This window comes from Maniola jurtina, chromosome 10 (assembly GCF_905333055.1).
Source record: "Maniola jurtina chromosome 10, ilManJurt1.1, whole genome shotgun sequence".
Classification (NCBI taxonomy): domain Eukaryota; kingdom Metazoa; phylum Arthropoda; class Insecta; order Lepidoptera; family Nymphalidae; genus Maniola; species Maniola jurtina.
In genome coordinates this window covers 14472366-14486224 of record NC_060038.1, presented here as the reverse complement: position 1 = coordinate 14486224, position 13859 = coordinate 14472366, and the positions used below count along the sequence as shown (strand labels likewise).

The following is a 13859-nucleotide window of genomic DNA, read 5'->3' as shown; positions in this document are numbered from 1 at the left end:
ATTTTCAAAGTAAGATAACTACATATATCAAGTGGGTTATCATATGAAAGGGCTTTACCTGTTCATTCTAAAACAGATTTTTATTTATTTTTATGCATATTTTTTTAATGCATAACTGTTTTTGATTTCTCGAGTAAAATGTCGGAAAAAATACCCGAATACGGAACCCTCGGTGCGTGGGTCTGACTCGCACTTGGCCGGTTTTTTACAAATTCAGCAGGAGCTGGCTGGCGAAATTAAACACTGACGTTATGTCCAGTAGAAAGAATATTTTCCTTTTGCGGCAAGGCGTAGCCGAAATCCACTCGATATTGATCATGGTCGTAGTCAAGGCGGCGGGGCTTGGTTTGAGGATGTAAGCCTTTTTTTATACAAGTTAGCCCGTGACTTTAATCTTTTCTAGTGGTAAGTGATGATGCAGTCTAATTTCTTGGCCGTTAGGGCCATACTAACCATATAACTAGCCATGACCGAAGCCTCCCACCAGACCAGAAATTTTGAAATGGCGACTGCGCCTGGACAGCCGTCAAAAACCTAAGCCTAAAATAATACTTACACTATTTCTTGCATTTGCTTACCAATTTTTTTTTTGGAAATATATCAAACATTTCGCGCTCACTTCACTCGCGCTTTGAATTTCTATTGCTTGGTGTAAACGCCGCAATTTCGTTTGCATGAATTTAGATTTTTAAAAATTCCGTGGGGGATTTTCCGGGCTAAAAAGCCGCCTAAAAAAAAATTTCAGGGATGCAAGTTACCTCTGAATAGTAAGTACCAAAATTTTGGTAAAGAAGATGGGCCGTGAAAGGGTAACAAATAGATAGGTAAATAGATATACTGTCGTATTCGTAATATTAGTATAGATAGGAAGCTTTAAAAATAAAATCTTGCTATGGCTACACTCGTTTCCCTTTCACTTTATTTTTTCTGTATTGAACCAAAAACACTTACGCTCACTGCGCTCGCGCTTTTTTATTGTTGTATTTTATCTCACTGTCAAATTGAAAGGCGAAATTCCACTAACCAGGTAATTAGCCCATAAAGTTGAGCGAATGTTTTTTTCCTCATGACAGGATTCAGTTCCGGCCCTGATAAAACCTCTCCCGCAATCGATTCCTGGCTACGGCCATAGTATTGATACTGTGAAGGTGGAATTACAAATTAAATGTAATTTTAAGTTGAAATGAAAAGATTGTATGCATGAAATGTATAACATTTTGCTTTACAACACTAAGAGTTTTAAAAGCTATTTAAATAAATAAATCTTTTATTTAAAACCACATTGCAAACACAGTTCACCAATCAAGACACGGCAACATACAGAGAAAAAATACAAAACTTACAAATAAACTGAAATATCTAAATAGGCTTTCCATGCATTTCAGAGAGAACCACCGCCTATTTCTTCAAATACTTCAAATTTTCAAATTTCTTCAAATCTAAACCCCGTATTTTTGATGGTGGTAGCCTGTAAATCAAAAAGAGCCAGGTGGCAACCCTACTTCGACCTAGACAGAATGAAAAATTGTTTTCATTACTCGGTATGCCTACTGCCATAGTGTGACAGAAAGTGTGACGGTAGTTGTGACCTCTGATTGGCCGACTCTCTTTCACTATTTGCTAAAATTGATGATTGCAACAACAATTTTTTCTTTTTTGTAATCGAAAACAGAACACGGACGTCAAACAGGTTGACTAATTGCAATCATTTCTGACCGGCTAACATTGTTCCGCTAGTGGCTCAAACTCACTGTCGCAGCAAGAACATGGTAAATTCAGCCAATCACAGCAATTTGAAATTTGGTTATCACAAATGTACCGATCTAGGAACCGAGAATGCACGAACCAGGGCAAATAGAGATAAGAACAATAATATCATACGTAGGAAATCGACGGGGGATCGTTGACAACGATAGCCTTAAGGCACAATTAAAGGAAAAAATCCGAAAACCGTGAATGAACGTAGCTATGGCCACGAGCACGCACCGTTGCATTTGCAAATTGCAAGCAAAACTCAGCATGAAGCGTTAGTATGAGTTCTCATCTCACCAACGCGAACGTTGGAAGATTCGACAGTCAAAACACTAACTTCAGTGTAAAATGGACATAAATCTACTTGATTTTAAGTCAAAAATTCGGTACCGCTTTTAATATCCAACGTTGGGCACGTTGGATATTAAAAGCGGTACCGAATTTTTGTGCGCTGGCTAGGTAGAAGTAGATGAAGTTTCTCGCTGAAGTGTTTCGACGCTCGAATTCAGTCAACGTATGTAAAACTAGATGATGCCCGTGACTCCGTCCGCGTGGCTGTAGGTTTTTTTTTAAATCCCGTGGGAACTCTTTGCTTTTCCGGAACAAAAAGTTGCTGAAGTCAATTTCCGGGGCGTAAACTATCTTTGTACAAAATTTCATATAACTCGGTTAAACGCATAAACCCTGAAGAATCCCGTAGGAACTCTTTGATTTTTCGGGATAAAAAGTAGCCTATGTCCGTCCCCGGGATGTAAGCTAACTCTAAACCTACCTTTCATTAAAATCAGTTCTGCGGTTGAACCGTGAAAACGTAACAGACAAACAGACAGACCGACAGACACTCTTTCGCATTTATAGCATTAGTATGGAAATATGGATCTTACATTAAGTCTACTGACGCACTTCGACACCAAGTTTAATAAATCAATCAACTGTTATCTCTGCCAAACGATAATCAACCTTATGACATTGTAATAGAGAAAATGGTCCAAGATCCTAGTATCGCCAGACGTTACTTAATTTGTGAGAAACGAAATATGTGTGATAGAAAAGTATTAGTCTGTATTTGTAACGTACGCATAAATGCTAGCTTAATTAGCTTTAGCTATATGCTAAAGGTACGTAATAAATTCACTTTTCTAAAAGTCTGAGTGATGTTTGTTATGTATATTTCTGGATTATCATGATATAAAAATTGCGATTCAGACTATGCGTAAGACTAGCGACCCGCCCCGGCTTCGCACGGGCAGCTTAATTTCAATTTTCGAAGGAATCTCAAATTTTCTGGAAATAAAATATAGCCTATGTTACTTAAGAATAATGTTACTTCCTACAAACAAACCTACAAACTTTACTTCTTTGTAATATTAGTAGATTTATAATAATTATCTTTTCGATATATGCGTACATTAATAGTAGTCGATAATACAACAACATTAATAGTACAAGTTACACTCAGTACATTACTACATTAATAGTATTTTTTTTAGTAATATGTATACAAAAAAAAATATTTAGTAGTAGGTATACTACTCTAATAAATAAATAGTATACTACTCTATCGCACCCATTTTGTTTCTCAGAAAATAAGTAAGGTCTGGCGGTTCCGGTATTTTGCTCTATAAGAGGTCAGCGTATTATCGATACTACAGAGACTCGGAGAGTGTTTTCACTGTCATTAAGATTACGCGACGTGGGTGGGAGATGGGACGATGAGGGAATATCGTATGTATTGCTTACAAGGACAGTTGAGTGCGCGTGCACTAAGTTATCTGTGTGCTACTCGCGCAATGTACATAGATACCTACCAAAGATCTGGTTGACTCTATCCATCTTCTATGAGTGATGAGATGTAAATTAAAACACGGGCTTGGAATTTATAATTATTTAAATATATTCACAAAATACAAGAGAACAAACTTTATTACGCGGCGGAGACAAGACGTAAGAGAGCAGTGTTGCCAGAGGCAGATAGTCAATTGAATATTTCGTCTATGGGCTGCGTTCCATTTTACCAACAATGAGTACAAATAAAAACTGGCCAAGTGCGAGTCGGGCTCGTACACGAAGGGTCCCGTACCAACAATACCTAGTGAGTTATGGACTACAAATAGCGACTGTGGTAACGCTAGCTGAGCCTTGTAAATTGTCTTGTTTTAAAAATACTTAGGTACCTTAATCTACCTGAACCTTAACCTGAATCTGTCAGAAATATTAATCAAATTAATGATTAACGATTATGGTTAATTTTATCGCGATTAATTTAATCTGACTAAAATTAATCTAATTAACTAATCGATTGAAAAATTTATCGATTAATGCTAACACCGGAGTGTAGTAGGTACACTAAACAGTCTAAACACTCTGCGCATTGAATAATGTTCTTGGTATGTTCTATCTTACACGTTTGGATTTAATGTTCTTACGTAGATACTACGTTACGTACGTTGTTGTTATTTGTTAAGCGTGCATTACACGTAAAGCTAAGTGCACGTGCACTGCGCCAGTGTGGATGCACCAATACAGTTCAAGGACCTACGTTGGTTGGTAAGTATTGACCGACACAAGCAATTGATTACAATCGCATCACATTAATCCATTAATAAACATGATCCTATAAATAAAACAACCAACAGTAGGTAATAAAACCTAACTATCTATAGTGCGCGACTGATCGCAATGGCAATCGGGGTAGGAACACCCCGTATAGCCTCTCGCGCAAACCCGTACGGGGTAGCGCGGGTGACGTGCAGTTGTGCGAGGCGTCGCCTCATACCTCGATTGGCATCTCGACCTGTCGCGTACTATAGAAATTAAAGGGTTTAAACAGGATAAAGTTAAACTGCACTAAAACCCGACTTATCGTATTTTAGCATTGCTATATTTACTTATATTTATGAACTCATAAAAAAAAGTTTTTTGGAGACCCCCACTATTTTGGATGTATCATCCATCAGGTCGATTTTTTTTTCCGTATAAAATGTAGCGTCACCCGGACCATGCTATATTAATAACGAATCGATTGACACCTCATTCATCAAAACCGGTTCAGTAATTTAGGCGTTACGGGGGAACACTCATAAATATAAACCTACATACATACATTGCATATGTGTATAGTCGTGAAAAAGTTCAAAGCTAGCCAATTCTAGGACTGGGTAGCTTATGTTAGATACCCATTATAAGAGACTTCACACACGGGCCACGGTAACATTTTCACGTGCGACTTAAAACGTTTGTATAACGAGTTAACTGTTGAAAATGTGGTGCACGAACGGTGCAAGAATTAATTTCAGTTAATTAATATCTATCTATCTGTAAATTGTCATTAAAGCACTTAGCCACTTAGCACATAGATTTCATTTAAGTTCAACGTTGCTAAATAATGCCTTAAAAGGGTCAAAGGATATACCTTAAGGATAAGAAGGGGATAGGAAAGATATGCATTAAATAAAAGATGGATAGTTACATAATTTATCATTTATTTGATCGTAACAGATAAAAATAAAATAACGCACCAAATTACACCACGTAGGCTTTCATTTCAACGTTCTAACTTACCTACATGATAAATACCTAATTATTTATTACGCGCATTTAAATTTTTTTTTCATGTAATGTTTTGATTACAAATAAACTTCACGGAAAATTGTTATGAAATGATGCAACAATTTTGGAGATAATAAGGTCAACAATCGGACAGGACACAAATATAAATTGTGATTGTTTTGTGTTGCAGATAAAGTTATCGAGGCTTCGTTATTTTTATCGTTATAACGATACTCTTAACAATGTAACGACTTGGTTTTTCCACGTCATTCGTTATAATCAGTAGGTACCTATCTAATACAGAGAGAGCCAGCGAGTGCTAGACCTTCGTTATTTTGTAAAAGCTGAAAGTTTCTCTGCGTTTTGTCCCCAACAGGGAGAACGATCAGCGACTATGAAGTTTGGATCATGGTGGCTTTGGAAGATATCAGGTGACAAAGGTGTAAAAAAAAAATTCGTCAAAGTATAAAGTCTAATTTTTTTTTTTTGCGTAATCACGTCATGCATTGCCAGACTCTTAGTATCGTCGTAACCCCCTGCCAGATGCCTTTAAAGTTTAAAAGTTTAACGGTGTCTGGCAGGGCGTTGCCACGATACTAAGTGTCTGGCACAATGCATGAATACAATTCTGAAGAAAATATAAAAAAAGAGAGAGCCTCATACGTATTAACTTCTCTTCATGGAAAGAGTGGATATAGTCACAATATTATGAGGATTGAGTAGGTAATCAGATTTTGACAGTAACAAGTAAAGTCTAGTAATATAAACGCAAATCTCAATCCGTGAGTCTTGACAAAGGACACGGACCTTGCTCAACTGAAGATAGACAAAGATTCCACGCTGGAACAAAACAATGTGTAAAATGGGTAACTAAAAAAGTTTCTGGTCAAATGGTTTATCTAGATTTTAGGCATAATATATATATACGTCATTTTCTTAGTTAACTAGAACTTTTAAGGGCCTCTTTCTCCATCTTCAGATAAATTTTAACTATAACAGTTTTTGTATTTGCGAATCTGTCAAAATATCAATTCGTTAGATAAAGTTTATCTGCACACCTAAAAGCTAATATTTAAAAAAAGTTGAGTTTTATTGAAATGGAATCGGAATTTAAGTTAAATATAGAGCATAAAAAAATGGATTGAAATTGAAATTGAATTGAATTGAAAGTTTATCTGGAGGTTGTGAAACAGGACCCTAAAATTTTATTTACTGCTCTTTCCCGCTATCAGCTTTCACTAACTGGTACAGACTATTAGCTATTATCGTATCGGGAACAACACTGTATAGGATATGAAAAAGGTTCACCTGTCTCTCTGGTTGTGTATGAGGAGTGGGTCGTACTTCTTCATGTGTCGTGACGCTAGCTCCACGTCCACGTCTGTGAGGAAGTAGGCTTTGAACGTCGGCAGGGGACGCAGGATCGTGTACAGGCGCTCCGCGTATTTTCTGTTAAGGTAGGTATATCAAATAAAAGGTAAAAGTAGGTAAATCAATATTAAATACAAGGTGTGTAATATCAATAACATTTTCAGCTCTATTTTTTATGATACTGTAGAGCAAATTGTTATATTGCTTGGTAAAAAATATACCTACTTAATACCTAATGAGATTTCGGGCTTACGATAGTTCGGCATTCGGCAAAATACTTTTCGGGACACGGCATGTGTTTTGTTTGAATTTTTAAATTAAATAAGTAACTAGTTGGGCAAATTAACCGGTCGGCAGTTGCGTCAAGCTATGACAGCAAATAGTTCTAGGCGCATAACGCACCAGTGCGCTTTTGTGCGTTACCTAGTGTCGATGTTCTTGTCTTGCAGCAGCTCCGCGAGGGCGCGCAGCACGTGCCTCCGCGCAGTTGCAGCGGTCGGCGGACGAGCGCGCAGGATCTGACGTCCGCCTTCAGCCAACGCACAGCACACCACTAGCAGACGCGCTGACGCACAACGCACCAGTGCGCTCTTGTGCCTGACAGTTTCATAAAGAGAGCTGAGGCTTTGTTGTCATGCGAGTGATGGACTTTGATAGAAGGTGCACTCCAGATATTATAGCGTCTGGTGTTCAGAGTCACGCACGCGTTGATGGGGCGTGTTGATTGGTCTTCTCTTGTTTTATATAGATAGTACGAAGGCGCAAACCCAGCAGCAATAGCGATGCGTCTCTGTCATGCACGTTAGGCGGTTCACGCTGCTAACTTGAGCAATTTTTAACAGGGACGAACCGTTGTGGTAGTACCTATTGTAGGAGCGAGGAGCGTAATAGCGAGAAAATACAACCAAAAATAGCTTCGGGAAATCCCTCGTTTCATATTTTGATAGGCATGCACACGGTTCAATTGATTTTAGGGTTGCTAAACTCATGAAACATTTATTTTTTTTTTAATTTTGACTTACTCGCAACGCAATATATTGTCCATTTAGTCTAACGGGGGCTGCGGGTCCTGTATAGCCACGGGGCTCTGGGCTGCAAGCCAAAAAGCCCTAAAAATGATTCACCCATGGGAAAGGGCCCGATCTTTAGTAACATGTGTCGCACCCGACTCCGTAGATGCAGATGGCGGCGGCGGCGTGCGCGACGTCGAGGCCGCACGCGACGTCGTCGAGCGCGACGTTGGCCGCGTGCCGCACCGGCCGGCTAAAGCTGCCCGTCTTAGTCAACAGCATTGCCATCGCTTCGTAGAAGTCCTGGTTTATATTTACGAGTAACACACTAAGAAATAATAATATGTTATTTAAAACATTATTATTAAAATTAAAATTCCACTTATTTACCTATTTATTTTTCTAAAATATTTTATTTTTTTACCCCAAACTTAAACTGAAAGTGGACGGAAATACACCTCGGGGACGTAGCTCGATGCGTCCTTGCGCATGCGCATGCTTGATGCGCAAAAGCATCCTTGCTAGAACGGGTCGCAACCCTCGGAGGTGGAAAACACGACGCAAAGAGATATAGAGAGAGACAGAGATAAAGAGATAGTTAGAGAGAGAGAGAAAGTGAGAGGTAGAGAGACAGATAGAGAGAGAAAGAGATAAAGAGAGAGAGTAAAGTGAACCTCTCACCGGTTTTCTGGTATAGTTGGTGTTCTTGAGTATGTGCGCGAGAATGGTGCAAGCGCAGCGAGCGACTTGCGTCCGTGGAGAGTCTACATGCGCGGTTACCTGAGAGAATAATGATGTCATCGCAAAAACGTAAATAGGTTGAACTTCTAAAGATGATGATGATGACTCGACCGATGACCCGGTTCCCTTATAGTCGCCCATGTGAGCTCACACAAGGTCAAAATTGAAAAATGCATTGGCTAAATTAATTACCTGTCTTATCAACTCAGCAGTTCGATTGGCCGTCAATACCGACCAAAACTTCTCGAGAGATCTCGGTATATCCTCTAAGCTCTCTAAGACTTCCACCCTAAAACAATGAGAACCTTATAGTTAAGACATCCGCGCCTTCTACTATGCCTATTCGGGATTCTGTTTTCGCGGAGTTATATGCATTTAAGCAATTAAATCTTTGCTGTACCTATTCTACTCCCTTTACAACCTCTCGCACTGCAAAGGGTCACTGGTAGAGATCTCTTATACAGATAAGTGCTTCCCTGTCCACTTTTTCTCTTTATTATTACAACTTTCTGGTACAAATAAATAAATAACATAAATAAATATCACTTAATTTCACGGATTTTCTTCAATAAAAATCGTGAGCAAACGAGCAGGTGGGGGCAGGGGAGGCAACGGTGAAGGAAAACATCGTGAGGGAACCTGCATGCCTGAGAGTACTCCTCACACACCATTATGAGAACATTTCTCATAAAGGTGTCTGAAGTCTGCCAATCCGCAATTGGCCAGCGTAGTGGACTATAGCCCAAACCCTTCTCTGAGAGGAGACCCGTGCTCTGTAGTAAGCCGGCAATAGGTTGATCGCATGGTAATGACCATGATTCTATTTTAGTGCGTAGATGTAGTGCATCTTAGCAGCAGAATTTTAATGTAAACTATGGCTTTCAATTTGAGTATTCCCTTGGTCTTACCACGATGAGGATCGCAGCCTCCTGAGTAGATCGATACAGACATTGTCACATCCTCTTTCAGCCAGGTCAGACATCCTACTCTCCTCGCAAGGTGAGATGCTGGTTGGAGACATACTTCTGCTCTCTGCTTTTGACCTGATTAAAAAAATTGCGTAGGTACCAATGCTCTGGTGAAACTTTCCAGTTATAGGTATGTTGTATGTTTCCAGTAGGTATATATTGTTCCATAGTCAATATTATGTTGTATAGTAAGTAATAGCCGGGAACGATGGCTTAGCGTTCTCTCCGAGGCACGGCGGAAACACAAAAGCCATATTCCGACACCTAAAGCCAGTTACCAACCACGTTGTACGTTTGATACCTATCATGCGCTGTCGCAACTAGGCCACACGCCCCTCAAAGTCCGCAGTTCGCTTATATTTTTCCTACGGCTTAAGCTAATGACAGAGCTAAGGGTAGTAACAATTTTATACCTGGTTGTGTTATAGGTCATCGTCTTGAGCTCTCTGATCCTGTCGTTGATGCTGATGGCATCAAGGGACGAGGTGTTCTGGGTTGGCGACACAAGGCTTATGGGCTTAGTGGTGTTGTGGTATATAGCTCCCTCTATGTGGATCGGTGGTAAGTGGACTGACTCTCGTGGTATCTTGACAGGACCTATAAGAGTATCCTCACTTAGGCTGGTTTCCTTCTAACCTGTCAGCGCTGATGGTTCGATATTTTTGAATTCTGATACAAGTTGGCTTTTGACAGCAATCTCACCAGGTTGTAAGTGATGATGCAGTCTAAGCGCACTACCTAGGGTTAGGATCGGAAGGGATACCTATGTAATAAATAATGTTCTCGCGACCGAATTGCGGCCCGGTGGTCCATCTCCAGAGATTTGGCAGATAATATAATGCACAAGTATGTACGCAAACACAGGTGCCCTTTCTATGTCCTTACTCTCATCTCAAAGTCCAATGGGACCGAAATTCCGACATGCTCGGAGAGAGATGAAATAAATTTAACACCAGCCTCTTATACTAAGAACGGTGACATTGTCCGTAGAATACTCAATACGTATTAATATAAGGTAGAATATTTACCACTTCTTTCACTTATGAGTGGACTTTCGCCAGATGCTAACTGATTCGCGCCGATCTCCCAGCTCTGGAACATTCCATCATTGTGACCTTCTAACAGACATGGTAAGTTCCGCACTTTTCCCAATGGGTTAGTGTTCACAGAAAACAAAAAGTTTAAGTGTGGGCTAGTCGGGCAAGACTTGTTAGGAATCGGTGGTAATCTGAATTTGTCATTTTCTTTAACAACCTCACTGTTCGTAAACATTTTCACTTTCACGCCAGCATTGTCAACTAGTGCTTCATTACAATATGTGTCTTTAATGGGTTCCATTACCGTTTGGGAACTGGTAGTAATGTCTAGAAAGCTTTTTTTCTGTGAAGTTTCCTCAGTAAGCGGCGTCAGCGTTCCAATCTTTCGTGCACTCGGTTCCATAGAATTTTCAGGGGACAGCAAAAGAGGACTTTCTGATAACTTATAGTACAACTCTGCTACGTCGTTTTCTATAGAATTTTGTATCTCGCTCGTTTCGCTAGCGTTGTCTCCTTTACTTCTCCTACTGCTTCGATATTCACTTTCTAACATTAGAGAATCTTCTTCAATATCAGAATCATATTTGGAAGACTCAGCTTCACTAGTACTTTCATAACTTGCCTCTTGCTGATCCTCTCTCTCTATTGATTCATCGTCAATGAATGGTATTATTTTATCTTCAGATTTGTGTTCACCCTGATCGCCTGTTGTAGTTTCCAAGACTATTTCCTGAACGTTTGAACGTGTATTTTTTTCTGCAGTAGCTTGTTCGTTTGTAATGTTTGGAGAACTTTGCGCATCGGGGTTCAAAACTGTATTGGCATTCTCTTCATCAATATTTTTATGATCACTTTGAGTGACCGGCCTAAACTTAGGACTGATATCATACATATCATCACGTATATCTTCATTTTCATTAGATATACAATCAAGGTGTATCTTACAATCTACTGTTTTATCTTCTTTTATTGATACATAAGAGGTTTGCGTTTCTAAAGATTTACTTTGTGTCGGTTGGTGTACTACGACAATTTCGTTTTTTGCAAGTTCAATAATAGTTTTGCTTGTTTGTGTGAATTCGTGGGTTAAGTTTGGTTTATTGAGATTGGCAAGAATGGGTTTGTTGATTTCATTGTGGACTAATTGCTGCGTATCAGTAGACTTTGCTTCTGTTAACTTGTTGAAGCTTTCGTTTATGTGTGTGTGAAAGGTGGCTTCGCTGTCGTCGCTTTCATCCTGCTCTATGATGTACGTCTCCTTGCCAGATGAGTTGTATCGCTCGGGACTGCTGTCTGTGAAGTCCAGGGAATAGACGACCGATGTGGTTACACTTTTTTGGGAATCCGTATACCGTACGTCACCTACGATGTCTTCGACTTCATCATCCTGTTAGATAAGGTTGCCAATTACTTTTGGTTCATTTAACGATTATTTCCACATACCTAGCTAACTGGAACGTGTTATATGGACTAATGAAATCACGAAAACGCACGTATTGATTCAGTCAGTCCGACCAGTCAATGATGGAAGTTATCCTCTCAAGTCAAAAAGATGACATGAAGACCACCACCTGTGTTTTTCTTTATAGATAACGTATTATATTTGAAGTTAGATGCCACTGGACTTATCTAGATATTGACAACGTAGTTTTTCAGGATACAGGATATATTTCATCAGAATAAAAGCTTTGTACCTACCTATCTTCTATCTCTGTTATTATCCAGGTTCAATCAAAGACATGGATTTTAATTTCGCCGGCAGAACGTGACAAACAGACTGACAAACTTTTAGAATTGTTTTAATATTACTAAGGGATTTTAATAATTTCATATTAACTTACCATGCTAGTGGAATTTAGAACAAAAACTACGTAAAACGCCGCATTTGGATTTTGAACCAAGTGTAACCACGAGGACGCGAGATTTTATATTATTTCGCAAATATTTATGTTAGATTTTGACAGGCCATGACACTGTATGAATGAGAATGTCATCAAAAATAACTTTTTTTATAATTATATTTTATTCTTTGCGACTTGGTACTATCCAACACTAGCTTCTCCTTTCAGCAAAGGATGCCTGGTAGAGATTGCTTTAAGCAATAAAGCCGCCTTTGCACACAATTGTTTTTTCTGTTTTCTTCTTTCTGTGTTGTGATCCTTTACATGTGTTTTTGTGTGCAATAAAGAGTTCTATCTATCTATCTATCTATCTAACACCTGCTTCCAAAGACGTAAGTACAAGGGATATTAAGTAACAACACAATGTAAAATGACGAAATATATATTCAGGTGTATTAAAATCTCGTCTAAGGCTACATCATCCGTGTAGTACGTTATCACAACAAGAGATACCCATTTGTTACATAATACATTACAGTACACACCAAACCTCTACTATACAATACAACAAAAAGAACTTAAAGGCTTGGACAAACACAACGCGTGACGGCCACAGCACCAAAGCACCTCAAGTTGTAATGTAAATAACTAAGGAACCGTTATTTTGCTTTTTGAAGAGTAGGTACCTATATAACTACAGTTTCTTGCAGACTTCTCTTTAGACTACTACTATTTTGCACAACTGTCCAAAAAAGGAGTGTATGTTTTCAGAGTTCATAATGTAATGTAACTAATTGTAATTATGCCCTGATCAGATTTAGACGCATGATGGGGTATCGTTAGAATCCTTACATCATCTGTAGGTATAGCTACAAATCGTTAGATATACGCGTGATACAGTCCGACAAGGCTCTTTTGGCACTTGAGTGAGGGCGCTGTTGTAGCTTTATGCCGACACAGCGAACTATCAACAAGTGCACTTCTCAAGATGGCGGCTTTAGTTCCGATTTTGGCCACGCGCCAAAAGAGCCTTATCGGACTGTATCTTGCCGTGCCGTTGCCGTCACAGAGTTTCTGTCCAAGCCTTCAGAGCCTCATTCTATAGATGACAGGTAAACCACTATTTGATAGAGTTGGAACTCTACCAAGGTACGTTCAAAGAGACGAGGCGCGTTGTGCGTAGCCTGACCAAATGAAACTTCTGTAGACAAAATCGTTCATAGGGACTCTTCGTTGCGACGCGCGTTTGGCTTTAACATGGTAGTCTATACAGATTTGGATTCGGTAGAAGGCAAACCGAAATGGACTTTATATAAAAGCACGCTGGAAAACGCCCCGCGTCTCCCTAAACGAGGCCTTAAGGCCTGTAAACAATCAAACTTGTTCTAAACATCTGCTCAAACTATTTGTTTTCAAAAATAGTTATAATGTATAGAACATCATAGGTGAATAGGCGTTTTGACGTTTTAATAATACAATAATAACTGGTAAATAGTAGGTATACAAAATACATGACACAGGGACATTTTTTCTTACAATCTATTTATCTATACCCATCAAGATAAAACAATTGAGAATAAGTAGCTCTTA

At 39.2% G+C, this 13859-nt stretch overlaps 1 protein-coding gene across 3 annotated transcripts in view; it reads right to left on the bottom strand.

The window, feature by feature from the left end:
• LOC123868726 overlaps positions 1-12405 on the bottom strand; it is a 31570-nt gene extending 19165 nt beyond the window's left edge. Inside the window, exons 1-10 of one of the 3 annotated variants that reach the window (XM_045911295.1) lie at positions 12270-12405; positions 10420-11815; positions 9805-9988; positions 9332-9466; positions 8616-8712; positions 8364-8462; positions 7837-7985; positions 7096-7269; positions 6610-6750; positions 5772-6141 (exon numbers count right to left, since the gene is read on the bottom strand). In XM_045911295.1, the coding sequence (XP_045767251.1) occupies positions 6114-6141; positions 6610-6750; positions 7096-7269; positions 7837-7985; positions 8364-8462; positions 8616-8712; positions 9332-9466; positions 9805-9988; positions 10420-11815; positions 12270-12272 (2406 nt within the window). In that variant the 5' untranslated portion in view covers positions 12273-12405 and the 3' untranslated portion in view covers positions 5772-6113. Of the gene's footprint in view, positions 1-5771; positions 6142-6609; positions 6751-7095; positions 7270-7836; positions 7986-8363; positions 8463-8615; positions 8713-9331; positions 9467-9804; positions 9989-10419; positions 11816-12269 lie in introns of those variants that run through there. The other 2 variants (XM_045911296.1, XM_045911297.1) reach the window with 2 other exon arrangements.
• Between the last annotated feature and the right edge of the window lie 1454 nt (positions 12406-13859).